Source organism: Podarcis cretensis (assembly GCF_951804945.1).
Source record: "Podarcis cretensis genome assembly, chromosome: 7".
NCBI classification, from domain to species: domain Eukaryota; kingdom Metazoa; phylum Chordata; class Lepidosauria; order Squamata; family Lacertidae; genus Podarcis; species Podarcis cretensis.
In genome coordinates this window covers 27,598,054-27,618,180 of record NC_137176.1, presented here as the reverse complement: position 1 = coordinate 27,618,180, position 20,127 = coordinate 27,598,054, and the positions used below count along the sequence as shown (strand labels likewise).

At 39.7% G+C, this 20,127-nt stretch overlaps 2 protein-coding genes across 9 annotated transcripts in view; one reads left to right on the top strand and one right to left on the bottom strand.

Annotated features, from left to right (window-relative positions):
- RPP40 (ribonuclease P/MRP subunit p40) overlaps positions 1-18,969 on the top strand; it is a 33,751-nt gene extending 14,782 nt beyond the window's left edge. Inside the window, exons 9-14 of one of the 5 annotated variants that reach the window (XR_013841144.1) lie at positions 2,919-2,994; positions 4,141-4,248; positions 9,643-9,747; positions 13,556-13,696; positions 15,172-15,254; positions 18,561-18,969. The gene's annotated coding sequence lies outside the window, so the exon portion shown is untranslated. Of the gene's footprint in view, positions 1-2,918; positions 2,995-3,998; positions 4,249-9,642; positions 9,748-13,555; positions 13,697-15,171; positions 15,255-18,560 lie in introns of all 5 variants that reach the window. The other 4 variants (XR_013841145.1, XR_013841147.1, XR_013841143.1 and 1 more) reach the window with 4 other exon arrangements.
- CDYL (chromodomain Y like) overlaps positions 9,966-20,127 on the bottom strand; it is a 401,628-nt gene continuing 391,466 nt past the window's right edge. For all 4 annotated transcript variants that reach the window (XM_079985015.1, XM_079985016.1, XM_079985014.1 and 1 more), the window contains 2 exons: positions 14,695-14,838; positions 9,966-11,989 (listed from right to left, as the gene is read on the bottom strand). In XM_079985015.1, coding sequence (XP_079841141.1) covers positions 11,831-11,989; positions 14,695-14,838 — 303 coding nt within the window. In that variant the 3' untranslated portion in view covers positions 9,966-11,830. The remainder of the gene's footprint in view (positions 11,990-14,694; positions 14,839-20,127) is intronic.

Below are 20,127 nucleotides of genomic sequence, written 5' to 3'. Positions count from 1 at the left end.
GAGATGAATTGCATATATCTATGCATTTTTTCCCCAAGTAGAAAGTTGAATTTACAATTCTCCAAAGCAGAAGAATCCAATAGTTTAAGTTCATATTTGTTTCATTTTGAACTGGAAAGGCCATCCAGATTTTTCCAGTGCATTGTTCTTATGTAGAATAAATGTTGTGACCTAACAATTTTTGCTGAAACAACCATAAACCTTTAAAAAATGTGTTTTAGAGAAATAATGCATGAACCAATGCACTGTGCCAAGTTAGTAACATAATGCTTAGTATACTATTGTTTCAATTTAGAGAACTTGCAGCATTGTTTGGAGAGTTCATGAGAATTCTCATTCAGATGTAGAGGGACTTTGTGATATTTATCTGGGCTTGATTAATGCAGCCAGTGATTGTGCACATCATCATTTGGGTCCAATTGGAAACAACAAAGTTAAGCTACACCAGGATCAAGCCTTGTATAGGCGACAGTAGAGATGTGTTAGGGAGTAACTGGGTATTGCTGGGTATTGTTAGGGAGTAACTGGGTATTGCTTGGTTTAGGATCCTGCAACACTTTTTCATAGCTTCATAAGCTTAAGTCCTGGCTGCTGTAGGTAAATTCAAATCAGGTGACAATAGCCAATTGAAAACATATTTTCGTTGTGCGCTGAAGCAGTCATTTGTAGCTTCCTGACATACATATTGTCCAACTTTATCAATCCTTCTGTCCACCACCCTCCCAGATTTTCTAACAACTGCAAAGGGGTGACAAAGTTGGGCTTAACAAAGGCATTAAATTGCTACCGTATGACTCTTCCGAATCTACCTTCTAATGTACCTTCATGGGGCTAATCTAGAAGACTGTTGATAGAACTGACACCTCCTTCCCTAGGGTGATCTGATGAGTACATATTACACCAACAAGTTGGCACTGATTTACTAGAGATCTGGGGCGGGGGCGGGGGGGGGGGGGGGAGAGGGAGAGAGAGAGAAAGAATGGAAGCTGCTGTTTTTTGACATGCTTTAAAGCCTACCTTGCACACAGCCCTGAATTTATTGTTGCCATTAAGTGCCATCATGATATTCTAAGAACAGTGCGTGCCTTCAGGCAATTTTAGCTCTTAAAAGAAATACATTATCAGTTGCCACAACTCAATGGCTTGCTAGGGTCTTGCATCTTCTGAAAGAACACAAGACCTTTCATATGAGGTGTTTTAATTCTGTGGTTATTTTAATTCACTATATATTTTGGAAAGTTGTTTGCCTCCTCTGTATGCATTAACCAGATGGTTCCTGAGATCAAGGAGTGGGCTTTCTTCTGTTTGGATACAATTGGACACCATTTTGAATCAATATGGCAAACTAGACCTTTCAAAACCACTGATTTTCACTACTGATTTCAAAACTCCACTGATTTTTTTCTTTTTTGGGGGGTGGGGAGTGCGTTCTTAGAATTCCCAAGTAATAGCAGGTATGAGGCTGCTAGATCACAATATTTTATCTTATAAAAATATGTAGTCCGCATTGGGGATGCTCAAGCTATGTTGTTAAACATCATTCAGGACATTGTGGTATGAAACGGAATGGCTTGGTCTGATGCAGGATCGCTTTCCTTGTGTTCTCTTTAAGCAACTTAATTTTACTACAGCAATTAGAATATATTTCCTGAAAATGTCATCATGTAAAAACCTGAAGAAATGAAACTGAATTATTTTTGAAAAAAATAGTCCAAAGCCCTTGGTGAAATGTCTGTTTCCAAAAGTGACCATGGACTGTTGATTTCTTCAAATCACTTTCTAACTCCCAAAGTGAAATATTGTAACTTGCTTGTCAATTGAGTTGATGCAGTGATTTTGGTTCTCATTGGCTTCTAGCCAGACAAGCCTTAGAACCGGCAATTACTGCTATCCCGGGAAATACAGAAACAGTTCTTTATTTTATGTTCCTTCAAGAATCCCTCTATTTTATTGTCCGAGGTCTGAAGGTCTTCCTCTGTGTCAATAAGATATCAGGAGGAGCATATGTTGTCCTGTTGATGATAGTGTTTTAGATAGTGTTGTAATGGCAGTTCTTAAACCTCGGTTTAAGAACAGTCCAGTTTAAGAGTGATTTGGTTTATAAACGCCGCAAAACTGGAAATAGTGTCTTGGTTTGAGAACTTTACCTCGGTCTTAGAACAGAATCAGAATGGTGGAAGGGCACTGGCGGCGGGAGGCCTTATTAGGGAAAGCTGCCTCGGTTTAAGAACGGTTTTGGTTTAAGAACAGACTTCTGGAACGGATTAAGTTCGTAAACCGAGCTATCACTGTATTCTTAAACACACTTAATAGCAACTAATGTTACTTCTGAGTAAAATGTGCTTAGGAGCACAGCCAAATTTTAAAAACATCCTCACGTGCCCTTCACCAATGTATTTCACTCTTCTCCCTGTATCTACAACAGAAGACTGATTCACCCTGGTCCATGAGTGCTCTGTGCCCAGGGAACCTCTCCCATTATTTCATGAGCAACTTATCAGAACTGCCAATTCAGAAGAGCACACAAAGTTAACACATGGCAGCATATTACATATATAATTGGGGAGTTACGTATGCGAGGCAACTGGATGCCCAGTCAGCTGAATTGAGTAATTTTCGTGAGTTACTCTTCCTTGGAATGGAGGTCATTGGCATGGGCATCTCCAGGAATTTCCCCTGCAAATTAAAACACCAAAAGGTAGCCCTTGCCACGCCCCCGTGCCCCATAGATGCCCATGGTCACAGGTAGAGTTTCTGTGATACAAGCTTTATTTGCATGTATACAGAGCCAGAACATGAAAGCAGCTTCACCTCATTAACTTTCCAACATGTCCTGCTCACCCACTAGGTTCCTAGGGCCATAGCTGTCTCTTTCAGACCTAGTTTCAAGAATGGTAGTCTTTTTTGTTCTCTTTCAGACACAGACACATTGATTACATCTCCAGCCACGGCAGGAGGGAAGAAAGACATGCACCCTTCCACATGGAGCCCCAGGTATTTTGTTTCCGTGGCAACACTTCACCTGTACTTGGTCATCACTTTAGTTGTGCAAAGACAGGTTGTCTTTTAGCGATCCATGATGACTGGGGTGGGGGGATATCAACTAGAGCCTTGATTTCTCTTCTGTCTTCCCTCCCACCCCCCAGCAAAAAAATGGTGGTTGTAGCACATACATCTTCTGACACAGCAGATTACAAAACGGAAGCATTCCCCTTCAAAACAGCGTGAGGATATAGGGGGGAGCCATGTATCATTCCTTTATTCAACATGATTCAGTCTCTCTACTCCTTAATCGGTGGAACAAAGAGTAAGTAAAATCTAAAAAATTCTACTTGGGGTGGGGGGTTAAGATCTGTAAATCTTCCAAGTTTTACTGCGGCTCTGTTCATTTAAATGGAGATTGTGCAACATCAGTATCTGGAGGATTGTGTCCATAGAAAATAGCAAGCTACGTTATGTCTGGATGTTTTTAAAGCTGCTTGGATCTCCATTCTCCATATAATGTATCATGACCCTTGAGTGAATAGAAGCTCCCCCCATTGCTAAGAGTACCAGACCTTTTAGAGCAGAGTACTTGCATTTACCCATGGAGGGCTCCTAAGAGAAGTCACACCTCTTCAAAAGGTAAAATATGAACCACACTCTTGGCTTCTTTGTAAAAATGAAGAATCAAATGGCTTATTGTTGTGTCCCAGTTCACAGCTAGAACACAAATGGCTTTGAATTAACCCCTTATTGGGGCAACATTGATTGTGAAAGTGCCTTTCTTCAGATTTGCAGCAATGTTGCATGTTCAGGATTAAGGTTTAGTTCAAATTAACTTTTTATTGCCGAATGTCATATGTGGTCTTAGACACAAGTGTCTATAAAGCTCATACATATTCATTTGCAGATAGCTCATACGTCACTCCCTGAAAACCATAGGCATTGTAAATTATTAGCTGAGGCCAAAGGTATCTATATTAGGTCAGTCTAAGGCATGTGTGTAATCTTTGCAGGGCTGTAACTCTAATGCTGCATAAAGCAAATCATACAGCAAGTTCTTAAAGAGCATTTGAGACACTCTGCTATGTCAGTTTTCAAGTGAGAGGTCATATTTCATTAATTTGCATTTTCCCTTCTCCTTTGAAAATGGGCAAGGGAATCAATCTGACATTCAAATGTGAAACCTAGAAGTGTGCCCTAAACAAATCTGTCAGGCTTCATTCCAGAATCTCTGGTGACCAGTGGAATCATAACATTTACAAGGTGAAAAATAAACCAACTTGCTCACTTTGGTTGGTTAGCTAGAAATGACACCAGTACTATACAGTGTGTGTTACACTTTAGATTGAGGGAAAATATAGTACGTAGTGATTTTTAGTTGTTCCCTTTTGCATGAGTGGGTGAAAGACACAAAAAGTTACAAATTAATTTGACCAATTAACATATTGCATTAATCTGCCTGCAATGGGGAAAGGGCACTCAGGCCCTATCATTTGGCCAAAGGAATAAGAGCCCCTGCCTGCTGTTCAGACAAGAACAGGTGCAAGGGAAGAGCTTCTAGTCCCAAATGCTCATTTATAGCTCACCACTTTGTTCTTGCACTGAAGAATTGATCTCCCTTCTCTACCTGTTCACCCTGCTTCCTTTCCCTTGAGTATATCTGAAAGCCTGATGGCAGTGCCTATCTCTGCTTTATTGAAGCAAGTTGCTTTGGAAGAAAATAATTGTTTGAAAAATGGGATAAATAGGGTGGTAGTTGGCCAGCTGCAGTTGTCCCTGGAGGAAGCAGATATTTGAGACCCATTTTAGTCTAGTTTCAGGCCTGGTTTTAGTACCCTTGCTCAGCTTGATTGTTGACCTTTATCAGGAAAGATACAGAGTGTCAGTATCAGTATCAAACATTATTTTGGTCACAGGTTAAAGGTAAAGGTAAAGGGACCCCTGACCATTAGGTCCAGTCATGGCCAACTCTCGGGTTGCGGCGCTCATCACGCTTTATTGGCCAAGGGAGCCGGCGTACAGCTTCCGGGTCATGTGGCCAGCATGACTAAGCCACTTCTGGCGAACCAGAGCAGCGCACAGAAATGCCGTTTACCTTCCCGCCAGAGTGGTACCTATTTATCTACTTGCACTTTGACACGCTTTCGAACTGCTAGGTTGGCAGGTTAGCATAAGATAAAACATACGATTTAAAACACACAATTAAAACAGGTAAGGAATAAAAACTAGTAATTAAAAGGTGATTATATTATACATACGTAAAAACATAGAAACAGAGACAAACAGTTAAAACTATAAGGGAGGGAGTGTGAAGGAGCACAGGTCTTGCATTTTGTGGCACAAACCATCCTTTTGATGAATATCCATCATGGCAGTGCAGAATCTAGCAACTGAGTATGTAATATGGGTTTTCATCTTGGAAGTAGCAGGGAGGTATAAAGTTGTTCTGGGAATTTATGTAATATAGGCAAGATGAACCTAGCTTGTATATCTGTATAGTATTGGCAGAGGAAAAAGACATGTTCTGTTGTTTCCAGTTGCCTAGAGCCACATGGGCATTTCCTCTCCCCATATGGTGTCTTCCTAAAGCAGCCCTGGATGGCTGAAGGGAGGGCCTGGCAACAGGCCAGAGTGAAAGCCCTTCACTGTTTTGGAATTTCAAGGTTAGTTATATATGGCATCTGGGAGGTGGTATCTTCTGGTTTCACTGATTAAAATTGGGGGGGACCTGGCTGGATCTGCTTGGCATTTGGTATCTTCCATGTGCTGTTTGATGCTTTTTTGGCTTGTTCATACTCCATGTCGAATAGGATCTGCGGGGTGAAGCCTAGAGTTGTTATTATGTTTATCATTTCACGTTTCCATGTCGTTTGGAAACTGACCTTAAATGTTAAGGGAGCAAGGCCACATGGGAGAAAGGATAGTCTTAGCCAGTAATTTAGTGTGGTGAGCCATCCTCTAGCCTCGATTCTTACAAATCCAGTTTCGAGACGTGTGGTAGCTTTGGAGACGTGTTTAGGCACTTGTAGGGCTGATCTTAAATTTTAGATTGTACCAGTTCTAATGGCGCACAGTTGGCAAGGGGACCTAATTGGGCACAATATACAAGCTGCACAATGGATTTGGCCTCAAACAGTTTGAGGGCTGCAGGTATATATTGTCCGCCTTTAGTCCTGAGGTACCTGAGCATTGCATTTGCGCTTCTCTGGGCATTCCCTGCAACATAAACCTTGTAGGCATTTCTACTTTCTGAGGAGTGAAGGGTTATACTCAAATATTTGCAGCAGGTGAGCTGCTCAGTCTTATGGCCACTGAGCAATCTTATGGCATGAGCAAGGTTTGGGCCTTTTGGCAAAGCACATGATCTTGATTTTCTGATAATTTAGTTCTAGTCTGCTCTCCTTGCAGTATGCTGCCAGTGTTTTCAGGCCTATAGGAGTTCTTGAGAGGATTGCTGTGTCATCAAGTTCAGAGGAAGTGCAGCCTTGTTGGTGTTCCTTGATCTCCCAGTGACTTTAGACACCACTGACCATGGTGTCCCTGTGGAATGACTTGGGGATGGGAAGTTGGAGGCACCATTTTACTGTGGCTCTGCTCCTATTTGCAGGGTCAGTACCAGAAAGGGCTCCCTTGGGAGGAAGGGTGGAATAGAAACTTCATACATAAAATGCAAAATATATTAATATACAATCTGTGTGCCAGAGTTTCCCATATGGCTTGGGTAGTGCTAGTTTCAACCAAGTGTTTGTGGGCAGAACAGCAAGCCAGGCACCTGTTCCTATGATTGTGGAACCTCTTCCCTTCCTATTGGCAACAATAATGTTAAATGCATTTATCTGAAGTGCCATTTCAAGGTACAGTTTTTTGAAACAGGTTTCAAGACCTTCCTACTTGATTCAAGTTCCAACTTAACCTTAATTATTCTTTTAAAATAATCGGTATGTTTAATGTCCAACCACAAGACGTTCCCAGATGAATGCATCTTGCTTATAACCATGGACAGTCCATGAGATAATTTCAGATTCATTGGTAGAGTTGCACAATTTTGCTTCCTGGATGGAACTAGAGACTGGAGAACAGGGTGACTCAGTGATTCATAATTGAAACCAATGCTTAATGATGTAATCCAGAGGCCATGGCTGCAGCCATCTATGAAGCTATTCATAACAAGAATAAAACTACTGATCAAGTGTTTAACAGAGTATCTCTGAATGAGCAACATGCTGTAATTCAGTGATGTCACATTCTGCTTGCATCATGGCTTTCTACAAAGCAGAATGTGCAACACCCTAAAAAAAAAAAATGCTGTTAAAATTTTGTCATTAGAGTCTGACAATCATTCTTTATTGTCTACCACACAACTGTGGGCTGAGAGCCTATGAGAGGTTGCAAAATACGTGCATGGAGTAATGAACGTTGGGATTCTTGGTATGATCTCTTACTGTTGAGAGAGGTAACATCTCAGAGATCCCCTTTGAGACCCTGACTGAGAACTCTGGAAGTGGCAGATGGGAGAAAGAGCTGCTCCATTCCTGTCCTTAGGGTCATTGCCTCTAGAGTATGAAAGGATAACAAATAGGACCAAATCCCACCAAGAAACTAAACAAAGCAACAAATGCAGGGAGGACAGGGAGGGGAAGAAAATGGATAGTAGCCAGTCTACAGGTGCAAGAAAAATCGAATTTATTAAGCTTAAACTTCCCCAACATCTCAACAACCCTGAGTTCCTGAAAGAATGCCTTTCCTCACATATACCAGCCTGTGTATTGAGAACATATAGTTCAGTATGATTTGCAGGAGTTTCTCAAAAAAATATTCTAGAAATACAAGAAGTCTGCTCTACAGTAACTTGGAGCATGGCTTTCAGCATGTCTGCCCCTGTTCTGTGGAATGACATCGTGGCAGAGACATGAAAGGCACCCACAATCTGTACCGTCCAGAAATAACTGAATACGTTTTTGTTTTGACGATCATTTCCAGCTGGATAAAAAAGCCTCTGTCTTAGGTTTAAAAACAATACAAAATTAACCCCTATCTTCAGTTGTTTTTGTGCAGTCTTTAAAATGATTTTAGCTGTTTTTTTATGGTGTGTCAATAAATCACCTTGAAATGTATGTAGGTGATTCATAAATTGTTATTAATAGCAAAAGCTCATCAAAAGCCTTCTTCTCGGTGCAACTGCATTCCAAAGTAAGGCAGATGGTGACAGGGAACAGGACCCTTTAGGCTGTGGCACTATCTTTCTTCCAGAATTAATGGCCTGCTCCTTAGAGGCAGGAATCACTATATGTTTTTGTCTATACAAGGTTATGTATTAATAAGTTGATTTTTGTTTAATGTTTCAAATTACTGAGCAATGGTTGAACTTCTAGATGGTCCCACTCCCCATATAAGACCTGTATTTTGTCAGCTGTATTGGCTGCAAGTCTGTTTCAATGCCTAATTTAAAGGGCTGGCTTTAAACCTTAAAAACCTGAATTGCTTGGGTACCTAAAAGGACACTTTTTCCTATATGTACAGTGGTACTTCAGGTTACATACGCTTCAGGTTACAGACTCCGCTAACCCAGAAATAGTACCTTGGGTTAAGAACTTTGCTTCAGGATGAGAACAGAAATCATGCTCCAGCGGCGTGGTGGCAACAGGAGGCCCCATTAGCTAAAGTGGTGCTTCAGGTTAAGAACAGACCTCCAGAACAAATTAAGTACTTAACCCGAGGTACCACTGTATTCACTTGAACCTTAAGATCATCTTTAGAGACTCAGCTCTTAGTGCCCCCTACCAAATGAAGTGGAGAGCCACCTTTTTGGTACTGGCACGTTATGGAACGACCTTCCTGTTCCATAATACACCTGTTTGTGTTAGGTGAAGCTCCCAAGTAACTTGCATCTTATGGCCTGATCCTGATTTTTTTAAATAGAAAAACACCTTTTCTAATTGCTTTTATTATTGTACATTTTAATTGTTTTATTTGTGAGCCACCCAGGGAATATGTGGTGATCATACACATTCAGTTAATAAACATTAAAAAAATATTCTGAACATGATGGGCAGGGATGCTCATTATCCAAATCAGCCAGGTGGGCCCTATGGACAGGTAAATGGATTTGTGAGGTAGGGTGTGAGTAGAAGGCCTGAGGGATAATTATCCAAAATACTTGGCATGTTTTTCTTCAGATCTGTCTATTCTCATGTGCAGCAGGGAGATACAAGCCAATGTAGTAAAATCTCCACATACTTGACAAAATGGCTGCTTTCAGGTTGGTCCCCAGATTACAGAATACGCTTTTTAGAAGAGGAACTGATTATTTTTTAAAATGGAACACTAGCCTAGCAGAGGTTACTGAGACAAACTGGAAGTCTGTACAACTCACTGTTAGGTAAAATAAGGCTAAAAAACACAACAACACTGAAGGTTTATCATACTGGTTCACACCATCAAAAAGACCCTCTTCCTCCTCCCCCCCCCCAGTAAATAGGAACTTAAAACTCATTTTTTAAAAAATGGAACAATGAGATGGTTGGGTGGAAAACCAAAAATTGGCCTAGATTCTAAAATGTAGAAAAAGTTCCGTAATTGCTTCTAGTATGTGAAGATAACAGTCATTTGGAAGAATATCATCATGTGTGTTTTTCTATACTTTTATTTTTGCCTAAGGCCTAAGAGTCAATGCAAGTGAAGTTCGTAGCTGAGACTGAACTTTCCACTTGACACCGATGGAAAGAGCTAATCCTGTTATATCTACACTGAATCATCTAAGAGGTAAACCAGGTTGAAGTGTTAACCTCCTGACCTTTTCTATAACTGTTTTAATATGTTATGTCTGCAAATGAGGAAATTAAGTAGAACAGTCTCAGAATAACTAGCAGTGTTTACAGGAAAACTGCAATTTTAAAAGGATTTGTAAAGCTGGAATGAAGTATTTCCTGGGGGAGTGAAGGCAGGGAGATGGAGGAGAAAGAGAGCAAACACTGCAGCAATTTTAAGAGGTGTTAAGAAATATTAGTTTTATTTTAACCAGTTCACAGCTGAATATTTATTCTATAAAAACTTTACAGATTGTACAGTTTATATATAGTTCAAACTACTAGAACAACAAAAAAGTAGGTCCCACAGATGCAAAAATACTGTACCAATCCAAGGTAAAAGCAGATTTACACACTGTACAACTCTCCACTAGGATGAGGTGGTCAGGCTCCAAGTATAAAGTTCCAAACTGTACAAAAATAATGTTTGATTCCTTCCCCCCACCCACCCGCCCCATTCTTCATACATTCAGTAAGATTGCAAACAGATACCCAAGTATAGATATCTGGAGTCAGGAATCCTCACACACCCCTGAAAGGAATGCAAAATAGGTATTGTTTACAAAGGTCACTCTTGTGCATCAATACTGCATATTTTATGCATGCTGATCCAATAATGGCAATCTGCACATGGAAAACAAGCTTTCATGGGCATAGTGCCTTTCTGGATGCAGTTCCATGAGCACAAAAGGGCACTGTGTGGGGGGCGGGGGCAGGGAAGAGAAAATTGCATCCAGCATCTGGGTGTTGCAGTGTGGTACTCTTGTATCAAGAATGCACTGCCAAACAGATGGATGATTCTTCTAACCTGAAGGCAGAGGAGCCGATTTCAAGAACCCACTCTGACATGAAATCAGCTGACAGTGCTGATCGTCTGGCAGTGGAGTTCCTCATCCACTGCAGAATGCATGCAGCCTGCTGCTGCTGCATGGAAAGATCTCTGGATCAGGGCCATAGTGTATAATTCAAACTAAAAACAAAAGATATTAAACATCTAATATAAGGTAAGGTGGGTTTTTTTTGTTGTAAAGAAAGGGAATATTTAATAGTGTGCCAAAAGAAATTTTAACTTATTAAATAAAATAAAATACATTTTTTTGGTGTAATTCAAACAGAAGAACAAAAAGAGCAAACCAAAGAACCAAAAAACAACAACAAAAACTTATATAGAGTTGTTTTCTCACCCAGCAACAGAAGCAATTATGTAGTTAAAATAATAAAACCCACTAAAGACTAAGCTATCCATAGTATATATGGTATTTCAGTGATTCACTAATACTGCAAATGAAGCTTCTTTTTCAACGACAGACTGGCTTCTTTATGCTCTCTGGGTAGGAATTGGGCATCCTACCCCAAACAAGAAGGGCTGAGTGTTTTTTATAGCATAAATCCTGAGCACACTCATTTTTTTAAAGGAGGTGGGGATTGGGGGGGGGGCAGGGAGAAGAGACAGAGAAAATAGACCATTTAATTACAGGGTTTTCTTTTAAAAAATAATTGTTTTTTTTCTGAATGCATCATTACTTGAGGTATTTAGAACCTTCCTCAGAATTCAAGGCAACGCCTCTTCTCAACTAACTCTTTTTGGGCAGTGAAAGTAAGGGCTGGCCAATACCCGTTTCAATTCTGTACTCTAGTGAAAAAATATCTCATTGCTTCAGGACCTTCCTGCCACATACAAAATAACGCAACACCTCATTTTATCCACCTTTTTTCTTCTGATACAGTACTAGCCAATGATAAAGTAGAAGACAAAAGTTTGGTAGTGCACTCCATTATAGTTTTTTTTTTAGTTTGTGTATATAAAGAAATATAATATATATATTTATAATCTATATATGGAGAAAGGAAATTTGTTCAATGCTTAACATACAGTACTTCTTTAATTTTTTTTAAAAAAACCTTGACAATAAAAAGAAGTTCTCCTCAAGCTTTAGTCCCACTCTTTTCTGAGTGCTGGACTTTTAAATTCGTTTAGAGCATCCATAAAACCCAGATGTCCCAAAGTAAATACATTTCCAGTGTCAATGAGCATCTCTTCAAAATTCATCAATCTTCCTCTGCAAGTATTTCAACATTGAGTCCATTCCTTGAGCAGAACCCCAAATTTTCTTTAGAACTTCACACTCTTTGTCATTTGCTTGTTCCAAGTCCACCTTCATAATACTACGAACTAAACCTTTGGATTCTTCAAGTACCTACATAAAATGAAGATACAATAAAGATATGGTTATACAAAACAAGAAATATGCCGTGGTTAGGCATAGTGCAAAAATGAGTGTGTGTTGCACACTCACTGGTTAGGGCGGGTGCCTCATTGTCGTGGGTGGAGGATACTGCCCTCTTTGCAATATATGAGAGGAGGGGCGAAGCCCAATGGCAGCTATTCTGTTGCAAATGACAATTTTAATGATCATTTTGGCTGCTGTACATTTTCACTGTATATATTGATGGAGACCACCATTCCAATATATCAATACTTAAACTATAAGAGAAAGAGAGCAGGTAACAGGCGCTGTGAACAGAGGCACCCCGCCACCAAACACAAGACATAGCCACACTCAGGGAGGAGATAGATCACTGAGGGACGGGAGAACTGAATTTTACCCACTCCTGTGTTAAATGAATGGCTACCATTTGTTTCCATGGGGGAAGGGAATCAAGGCATGCACCATCTTTGAGTGGGGCTTAACCCCTCTTTGCATTTATCTGATCTGCTTTCTGTTTCTCGGCCATGCTTGAGTGGGATGGAATGTTGGGAAATGGCTGGCTAACATGGACAGAGAGGGACTTGAGGAGTCCCTAAGCTTTATCCAGGGATGCGTGTGGTGTTGTGGGTTAAACCACAGAGCCTAGGACTTGCCGATCAGAAGGTTGGCGGTTCGAATCCCCACGACGGGGTGAGCTCCCGTTGCTTGCCTGTCAACCTAGCAGTTCGAAAGCACGTCAAAGTGCAAGTAGGGAAATAGGTACCACTCCGGCGGGAAGGAAAACGGCGTTTCCGTGCACTGCTCTGGTTCGCCAGAAGCAGCTTAGTCATGCTGGCCACATGACTCAGAAGCTGTACACCGGCTTCCTCGGCCAATAGAGTGAGATGAGCGCTGCAACCCCAGAGTTGGCCACGACAGGACCTAATGGTCAGGGGTCCTTTTACCTTTAAGCTTTATCCAAGGACAGCCTGACCTCCTCCACCTCAGCTTTCCCAACCTGATTAGGAGGGTCTGAAGGGGAACTATGAGCAGGCTCAACTAAATGTGATTACAGTTCACTGCACAATCAGAGACATTATGCACAATCATAATATTTGGTAACTAGAAAGATGTAACACTTCCTCCAAGTTAAAAAGAATTGGCCATTGCTCTCTGTGTCTGCCACATGGAGTGTAGAAATGAGCAAGTCGTGAGCACCTGTCAGATGGTACATGATGAAGGGAAACACCTCAAAGCTGGTGGTAAGGTCCTCTGTGCCAGCTGAGCTGAAGATAAGCTGGCATAGCTTGCTTATCCTGGCCCAGCCAGCTGAGCTGAATGTGAGCCCCTTCAAAAGGAGTGCAACCAGAGGGTTAAGAAGTAGGCTTCAGACATCTGAAGGCAGCCCTGTTTAGGGAAGCTTTTAAAGTTTGATGGACTATTGTATTTTAATATTTTGTTGGAAGCCACCCAGAGTGGCTGGGGAAACCCAGACAGATGGGCAGGGTATAAATAAATAAATTAATAATAATAATAATATGTGACCTAGCAACTTGGTTTGTTTTCCTTCCGCAGAACAGTAGCAGCTGCCTCACTGCTAAACAGGATTTGGATCTGGTGTAACTCTGTGCTGACTTAACTTACACCAGCTTGCTTAATGCAGGCATCCTGTGCATACAATTGCTCCCTAAATGCCTTAACTGTGCTGGAACCTAGGTGTGGGAGTTTAAGAATTATGACAGAAAAATAGTATTTTCAGTAATGATTATGTAACAAACAAACAAACAAAAAACAACAAATAATGTTTGTTGCATCTCTGACTCTGGTTCATTAATAAGCAGCTCAACCTATGCATAGCGTAGCCAAGAGGGTTGCATTGAATACTAAGTAGGACTTATGCAGGGTGGAACCCTGTAGATTTAACCCTAAATATTTCTTGGATGTGATGGCAGGGTGGTGGGGGGTTGGTTATTTTTGGTCTGTCTTATCCAAGCAAATATAAACAGAAACAAAACACCGGTATGGACACTCTGTTCAAATTTCAAAGCAGTTAAAAGGAGCTCTTTCTATCTACAGTTCAGAACAAGATATTTTTGGCTAGCTACCTCAGTACATCTGTGATCTTTACTCTAAAATGTAAGACTAACTTTCCAGATTTATGTAAAAATTCCCACAACATGTGAAAGAGCTTATTTAAAAGCTGTATTACAAGTGTGGACAGCTTTCATGTGGACATTAGGATAGTTATATGTCCATGGGGTCAGATCACACTCACTTCCCCCTCCAAACAAGCTGTCCCATGATGTAGTTGGGCATGACTTTATGCAGATACAACAGCTATTCTTGCATTCATGGCCACTGGGGAAAATGCTGGCATAATTATGGAAATTGCTTCTACCTGCATATTTTTAAATTTAATTTAATTATTGTTTGATTTTATACCAATGTTATATATCTGATGTTAGCTGCCCTGAGCCTAACTTCGGCTGGGGAGGGTGGGATATAAATAAAACTTTGTTGTTGTTGTTGTTGTTGTTATTGGTGTTGTTGTTATTTGCACACTACCCAATTGGCTTCCCCATGTTTTGGGGCATATTCAGGGCTTGGGAGGGCTCAGCACTGCGAAAATTCACTATGTGAAGTGTTCCTTAGCCACTATAATAACTACAAATCACTTATTCAGCCTTAAGTGAAATAAGGTAAAAGAAACTTACAACTGAATTACATGTGACAAGTTCCTTAATTCGAACCATGACTTCTTGTGTGAATGTTCCTGGCCAAAAAACTTGCGACACCAGTCCCTTGGCACATGCTTCTTGTGCAGTCAGTTTCCTTCCACTGAATAACATTTCATTCGCCTGAGGAAAATAGCAATGTTTTTTGTAACATGAAATATGATGAGGTTATCAAAACATTTTGAATACAAACCTTGCTGCTTCTAGAAATGCCTCTACAGGTTGGAACAATTTACTGGCCTGGACTATTTCTTCTTGTTTTGTTTTTCCTTTTCCATGGACTGAAACAAAATCAAAGACTAAATCTACCACTAATAAATATTTAGTTCTAGCGTGCAAGTCCCTGTCTAGAAGTGACACAGTTACAGTGCAAGGGGTTTGCAATATAAGCATGGCATACAATTTAGGTCTCTCAACTGAATTGCTTTTAAAATGTGCACTCTGCTAAAATCTCAGTATTGATCTTTGCATCAGATAATGAAGGAATTGGGAAACAACCATTAAAGAAAGGAATAAAAACCCCAAACATTCTTAGAAAAGTATTTTCTAAAGTATCTTTTCTTTCACTGTCCTTATCATTGTTGAATAAATGAGTAAAACAAGCAAGTATGCCCTTAATTACAACCTTCACTGATTCAGATTGGCTTAGTTGATTGACCAGCCAATTAAAGCCTGTAGCACTAGACAAGCATGAAAGCAAATGACATGGTGGGATAAACAGAAACTCTGCATAAGCAGCAGATACTAAATGATGATGCCAAAAATTTGCTTAATAAATAAATAATGCTCTTAAAAACCTTTTTTATCCTGTAAATATATTACATACTTGAAAGATCCTGCAAATGCAATGAGTTTCACATTTTTAATTGGCTTGAATCTAGATAGTATTATGTATCTTTAATTATGAAAATTCAATATATTTTCATATTGGATGCCAATGAGAATTGCACGCCCAAATTCCTCACATCAATGGATCTTGTAGGTAAAAACTGTTGGTGCCAAAGTAAGGTAAACACATACTGCATTATGACATATCCATTTATAATAAGAGGCTATGGGGACAAGTAGTGCATAAATCATCCAAATAAATAAATACCTAACTTGTTCCTGAAACAGAGCTCACTCCATTCAATGAGAGCATCTCATCTTTTTTTTAAATTGAGACAAAGCATTATTATAGGCAGATCACAAACTTTGAAACAAAAGTTTGTAAAAATAGGCACTTTGATTTCTGTTGTTCTTGTTTAATCTGGAAAGCAGTCTAGTTTGTACAGGTAAAATTGAGAACAATTTCCACTTGAAATCGTTTCAGCTAGCAGGACTTTGGCTTAAATGATCCAGTGCCATCACAGTCTGCTGCCCATTTAAGTTTCAGCCAAACACCCACTTGCATTTATTTGAGTATCAAACTTCTTTGTGCATCAGATTACGGCATACTGTTTTTTCAGTGAAAGCCAAGTGTGGTTGCACGCAACACAAGCAAGTTTGGGTGAGCACACAAATGCCAATTTTTATTTTTTTGACTTCAAAAATGGGACAAATTGTGGACCAAACAGGACAGGGGGCTCTGTACCGCCAAAATGGTATTGTTCCATTTTTAAAGGATGCAATGCAACTGAGCTGGATGCAATGCAACTGAGCTGCTACTTCTTATACAAAATACTGGGGATGCCAACTGTTATACAAGTTACCATGCAAATATTATAGATGTATTTTAATTTGGACACACCAGCTTTTCAGACTTTAAAATAATGGCTTAAATGGATTTAAACTGTGATAAAAATTTCAGATATGGTGAAAACTGAAATATGGATAGTGAATTCAAATTAATTTGTGAATTAAACATGATGCATGAAAAGAGCTGACAGACTGAACATATTTTAGCATGACTAATACTTGATTAAATAATGGAGTGGCTTTGAGCCATATCACAAAATGACTCACAGACATGCAAATGGGCGTCCCCAAGTTTACAAATGTGCAAGCTAAGGCTCAAGAATATAAAATCCTCTCTTATGGCTGTGAGGTGAAACAGTGCTAGTGTTGCACAAGAAAGCCCACAAACCTTTGATTTGTAGCCGTAGTCTCACCCAAATGTGTTATCTAATATCCAACCGCACAGTCACTATCAAATTTACCATAAAAAAGATTTTTATATATACTTTTTTAATGTGTTAAAGATCCCCCACGCCAGGAAATGTAAAGCTTTTTTTTCTATTTAAAGTGTGTTATACAAGTTGAAAGAGTAAGCTGTTAATCATATAAACAAGTCGTGCAAAATTCCAAATGCATGTACACATTCATAAACTCAAAGCATGATGAAGACCCTCACCCAAGAGTCCAGAACTCAATTAGAATTATTGCAACTTCCTGAAATCACAGCATTTCTTAACTCTTTGGAGGGTTGAAGAACTTTGAATAATTAATACAGAGACTGTAACAAGACAGCCACACAAAGGACCTCTCACAACAAAGGACACCCAAAATGTCACCAGCGTTATCACAAAATCAAATCAGTGCTGCTATTAACATATGCCATTCAGCTCAGATTACAAGCTTGCTAAACTGCAATAGTTCCACTGATGTCACTAACATCCAAATCTTGACAGGACCATTACTACCCAAAGGAGGTATTTACATGCCCAAAGAATGTTCTGCATGAACATCTATGGAAATGTGATTACAGCTGTAAAATCACAGGTTTGGAAATTCCGTTTTTTTAAAAAAAGAAAAAAGGGGGGAAAGGAGAAGCAGCAGCTTTGACAATTCCTATACATCTCAAGAAAGAAAATGTAAAAAGGCAGGGGGAAGGGTGTATGAAAACACCAGGCTTCAAACAAGAAGCTGTGATTAGATATCAGAGGTTTTCCTATTATTATGTTATCTGAACATGCCAGAATGCAGATATAAGCATTTCAGTGCATGAGAAAATATGAGCAAAAACTGAGCTGTCAACTTTTTAAGATGCCAACTGATTAGACAGAAGCTCTATTCAAATGTCATCAATTTTACCCTGTGTAATTAAATGCATTTCTAAACCTATGAGCGTTTTATCAGCAGGAGCTTGCAGAGAGGAAGACTAAATTTAAGCAAACGTTACTTTAACAAAAATGAACGGTTCAGCCACATGTGTTTACAATGGTATTCAAGACCAATTAAAAGTCAGCTTAAAAATGTCATTTATCATTACAAATGATACTGTTCCTTTTTGACAATGGGAAATCTGATCACAGATCTGCCATGTAATGGCTTCCTGGGAAGCCAAATCCCATGACAAATATTTCAGTGCTGCTTAATCATTATTTCTGTCTATCCTGGGGAGGGGAGAAACGACTACATTGGCATTTTTATTATCGCCTATTCAAGCAAGTCTGAAATATCTGTAAAGACTGCACTGTAGGTCTATCAATGAGAAGCAATGCACAGCCAATGGATTATTTTGCCCTTTACAATCATGTATCTTGGCTCTGAGTATTGGAAGACTTGTTCCCTGCCTTGCTAGACTTTTCCCACCTGGCCTGGGAGGGTGGGGCCCTGACTGACTCCAGCTACAAAAGCTGAGGCTGCTGAACAGAATCCTTGGCTCGGGTATTGTTTGGGCGGGGGGTCGTTGCTGTTAATTTTTTGTGTCTTTATGCTGGCTCTTATATTGTTCAATTTGGTTGTGTACTTTTTGATGTTTTGTCTACTGTTTATGACTACTTTTGTTATGTTTGGAGTTACATAATTTTCCATATGTTGTAAGCTGCCTTGAGCATGGTTTAAACTTTGGAAAGGTGGCATACAAATAAAATGACTGATTGATTGATGTATGCAAAGATTGAATATATTTTTGTTTATTCCAGAAATAATACACAAAGCTTTATTATTTTTATACTAAGACTTCTTTATCTAATAATGTGAAAATGGTACCAACTGGGCGAATCTGATCATTCCTAGATAAAATTACAAGCATGTTGGGATAAGCAATAAAGTAATGTCTACAAATGGAGACCATTTGTCTACAAATGGAGACCATATTGTACTTGACAATATCCATACTCCAACAAACAATTCGCTCCACATTTCCATTCACAATGAATCAGATAATCCAGAGTCTATTCTGTCTTGTTAGAGCCTGAGTAGGCAAGTTTCTTCCTGAATACTAATTCCACTGCATGGCATCTATGGCGTTGCTTATACCTTTTCTCAAATTTAGTAAGTTTTTCAAGACCCTGTATTCATTCTCCAAGGACTTTTAAACAAGGGCTGCCTGACTAATAAAGATATCCCACATTAATATCTGGAAGGCATTCCCTCATGTCCAATTCATCACTAAAATGATTTATCACTAATTCATTAAATTTCATAGATATATAACGCTCAGGGGAAAGTGATTCAAAAACTTGTAGAATTTTGTAAATTAAATATACATCTGAATCTCTAGACAAGGGGAGTATCAATAACGGTTTAAACTCTCTATGACAGTGGAAGTTAAGGTGTATGAAAGCTGGGGGGGGGGGGCACAGCTACCAAGACTCCAGGCTGTGATTAATATAAGCTAGACACCAAATGTCTCCTTAAACCAGGGTTACAGTCGCCAAAACGGAATGCCTAGTTTCTGTTTTGGGGCCAGACGCCTCAAAAGTCATATTTTTTAATATAACTTTTGGTTCCTGAAATCCGTTCTGATTGTGCAGATAAAATATCAGAGAGAGAATTCAACAGGATGTGTTAGTATGTTAGTATGTGAAAACTGTCAGGATCCAAGAATCCCCAGGCATTCACTTCCAGATGGTAGAGACATCAGGTGCCATCCTGGCACCTAGGTATCTCCACTTGGTTGCAAGTGGCCGATGACCAGGTACAAAATGCACCTGGAAAATTTTGAATGCTGCATGCATTGTATTTGCAGGATGTGTCCATTCTTTTACTTCCATCCTGATACATACTCCTTAATGAAAGTATACATTCACCCTGACCAAATTAAGTTATTCACAAACAAGCTAACATACATAAATTATATTTCAAAGAAAATCAACACAGCTAAATACAAAAAAGGTTTGATTAATTAGTATGATAATTTTTTACATTTCCGAAGCCCTTGTTAATTATATTTAGTTTTGATCTCGCATCTCTTTATGACATAGAAACTGGATCACTTATTTGAATCTGAGGGTCAATGGCTTCTACTCTGAAACTTTTCTATTGTACATGGGCATATGTCAGGGGTATCCACTCTTCCCATTAGCGTTTGCTATAGCTATATAGCCAATGACTGTAGCCGTAAGAAAAGAACCCATTACTGGGACTTCCGGGTTGGTGCCTCCGGTAATGGCGGAATTCCTCTGATCGGGAGGAATTTGCCCCGTGGGAATTGGGTCTGGCCGCCACGGCGAAGGCGGAGACCCATAAAAAATCACAGGCGGGAGA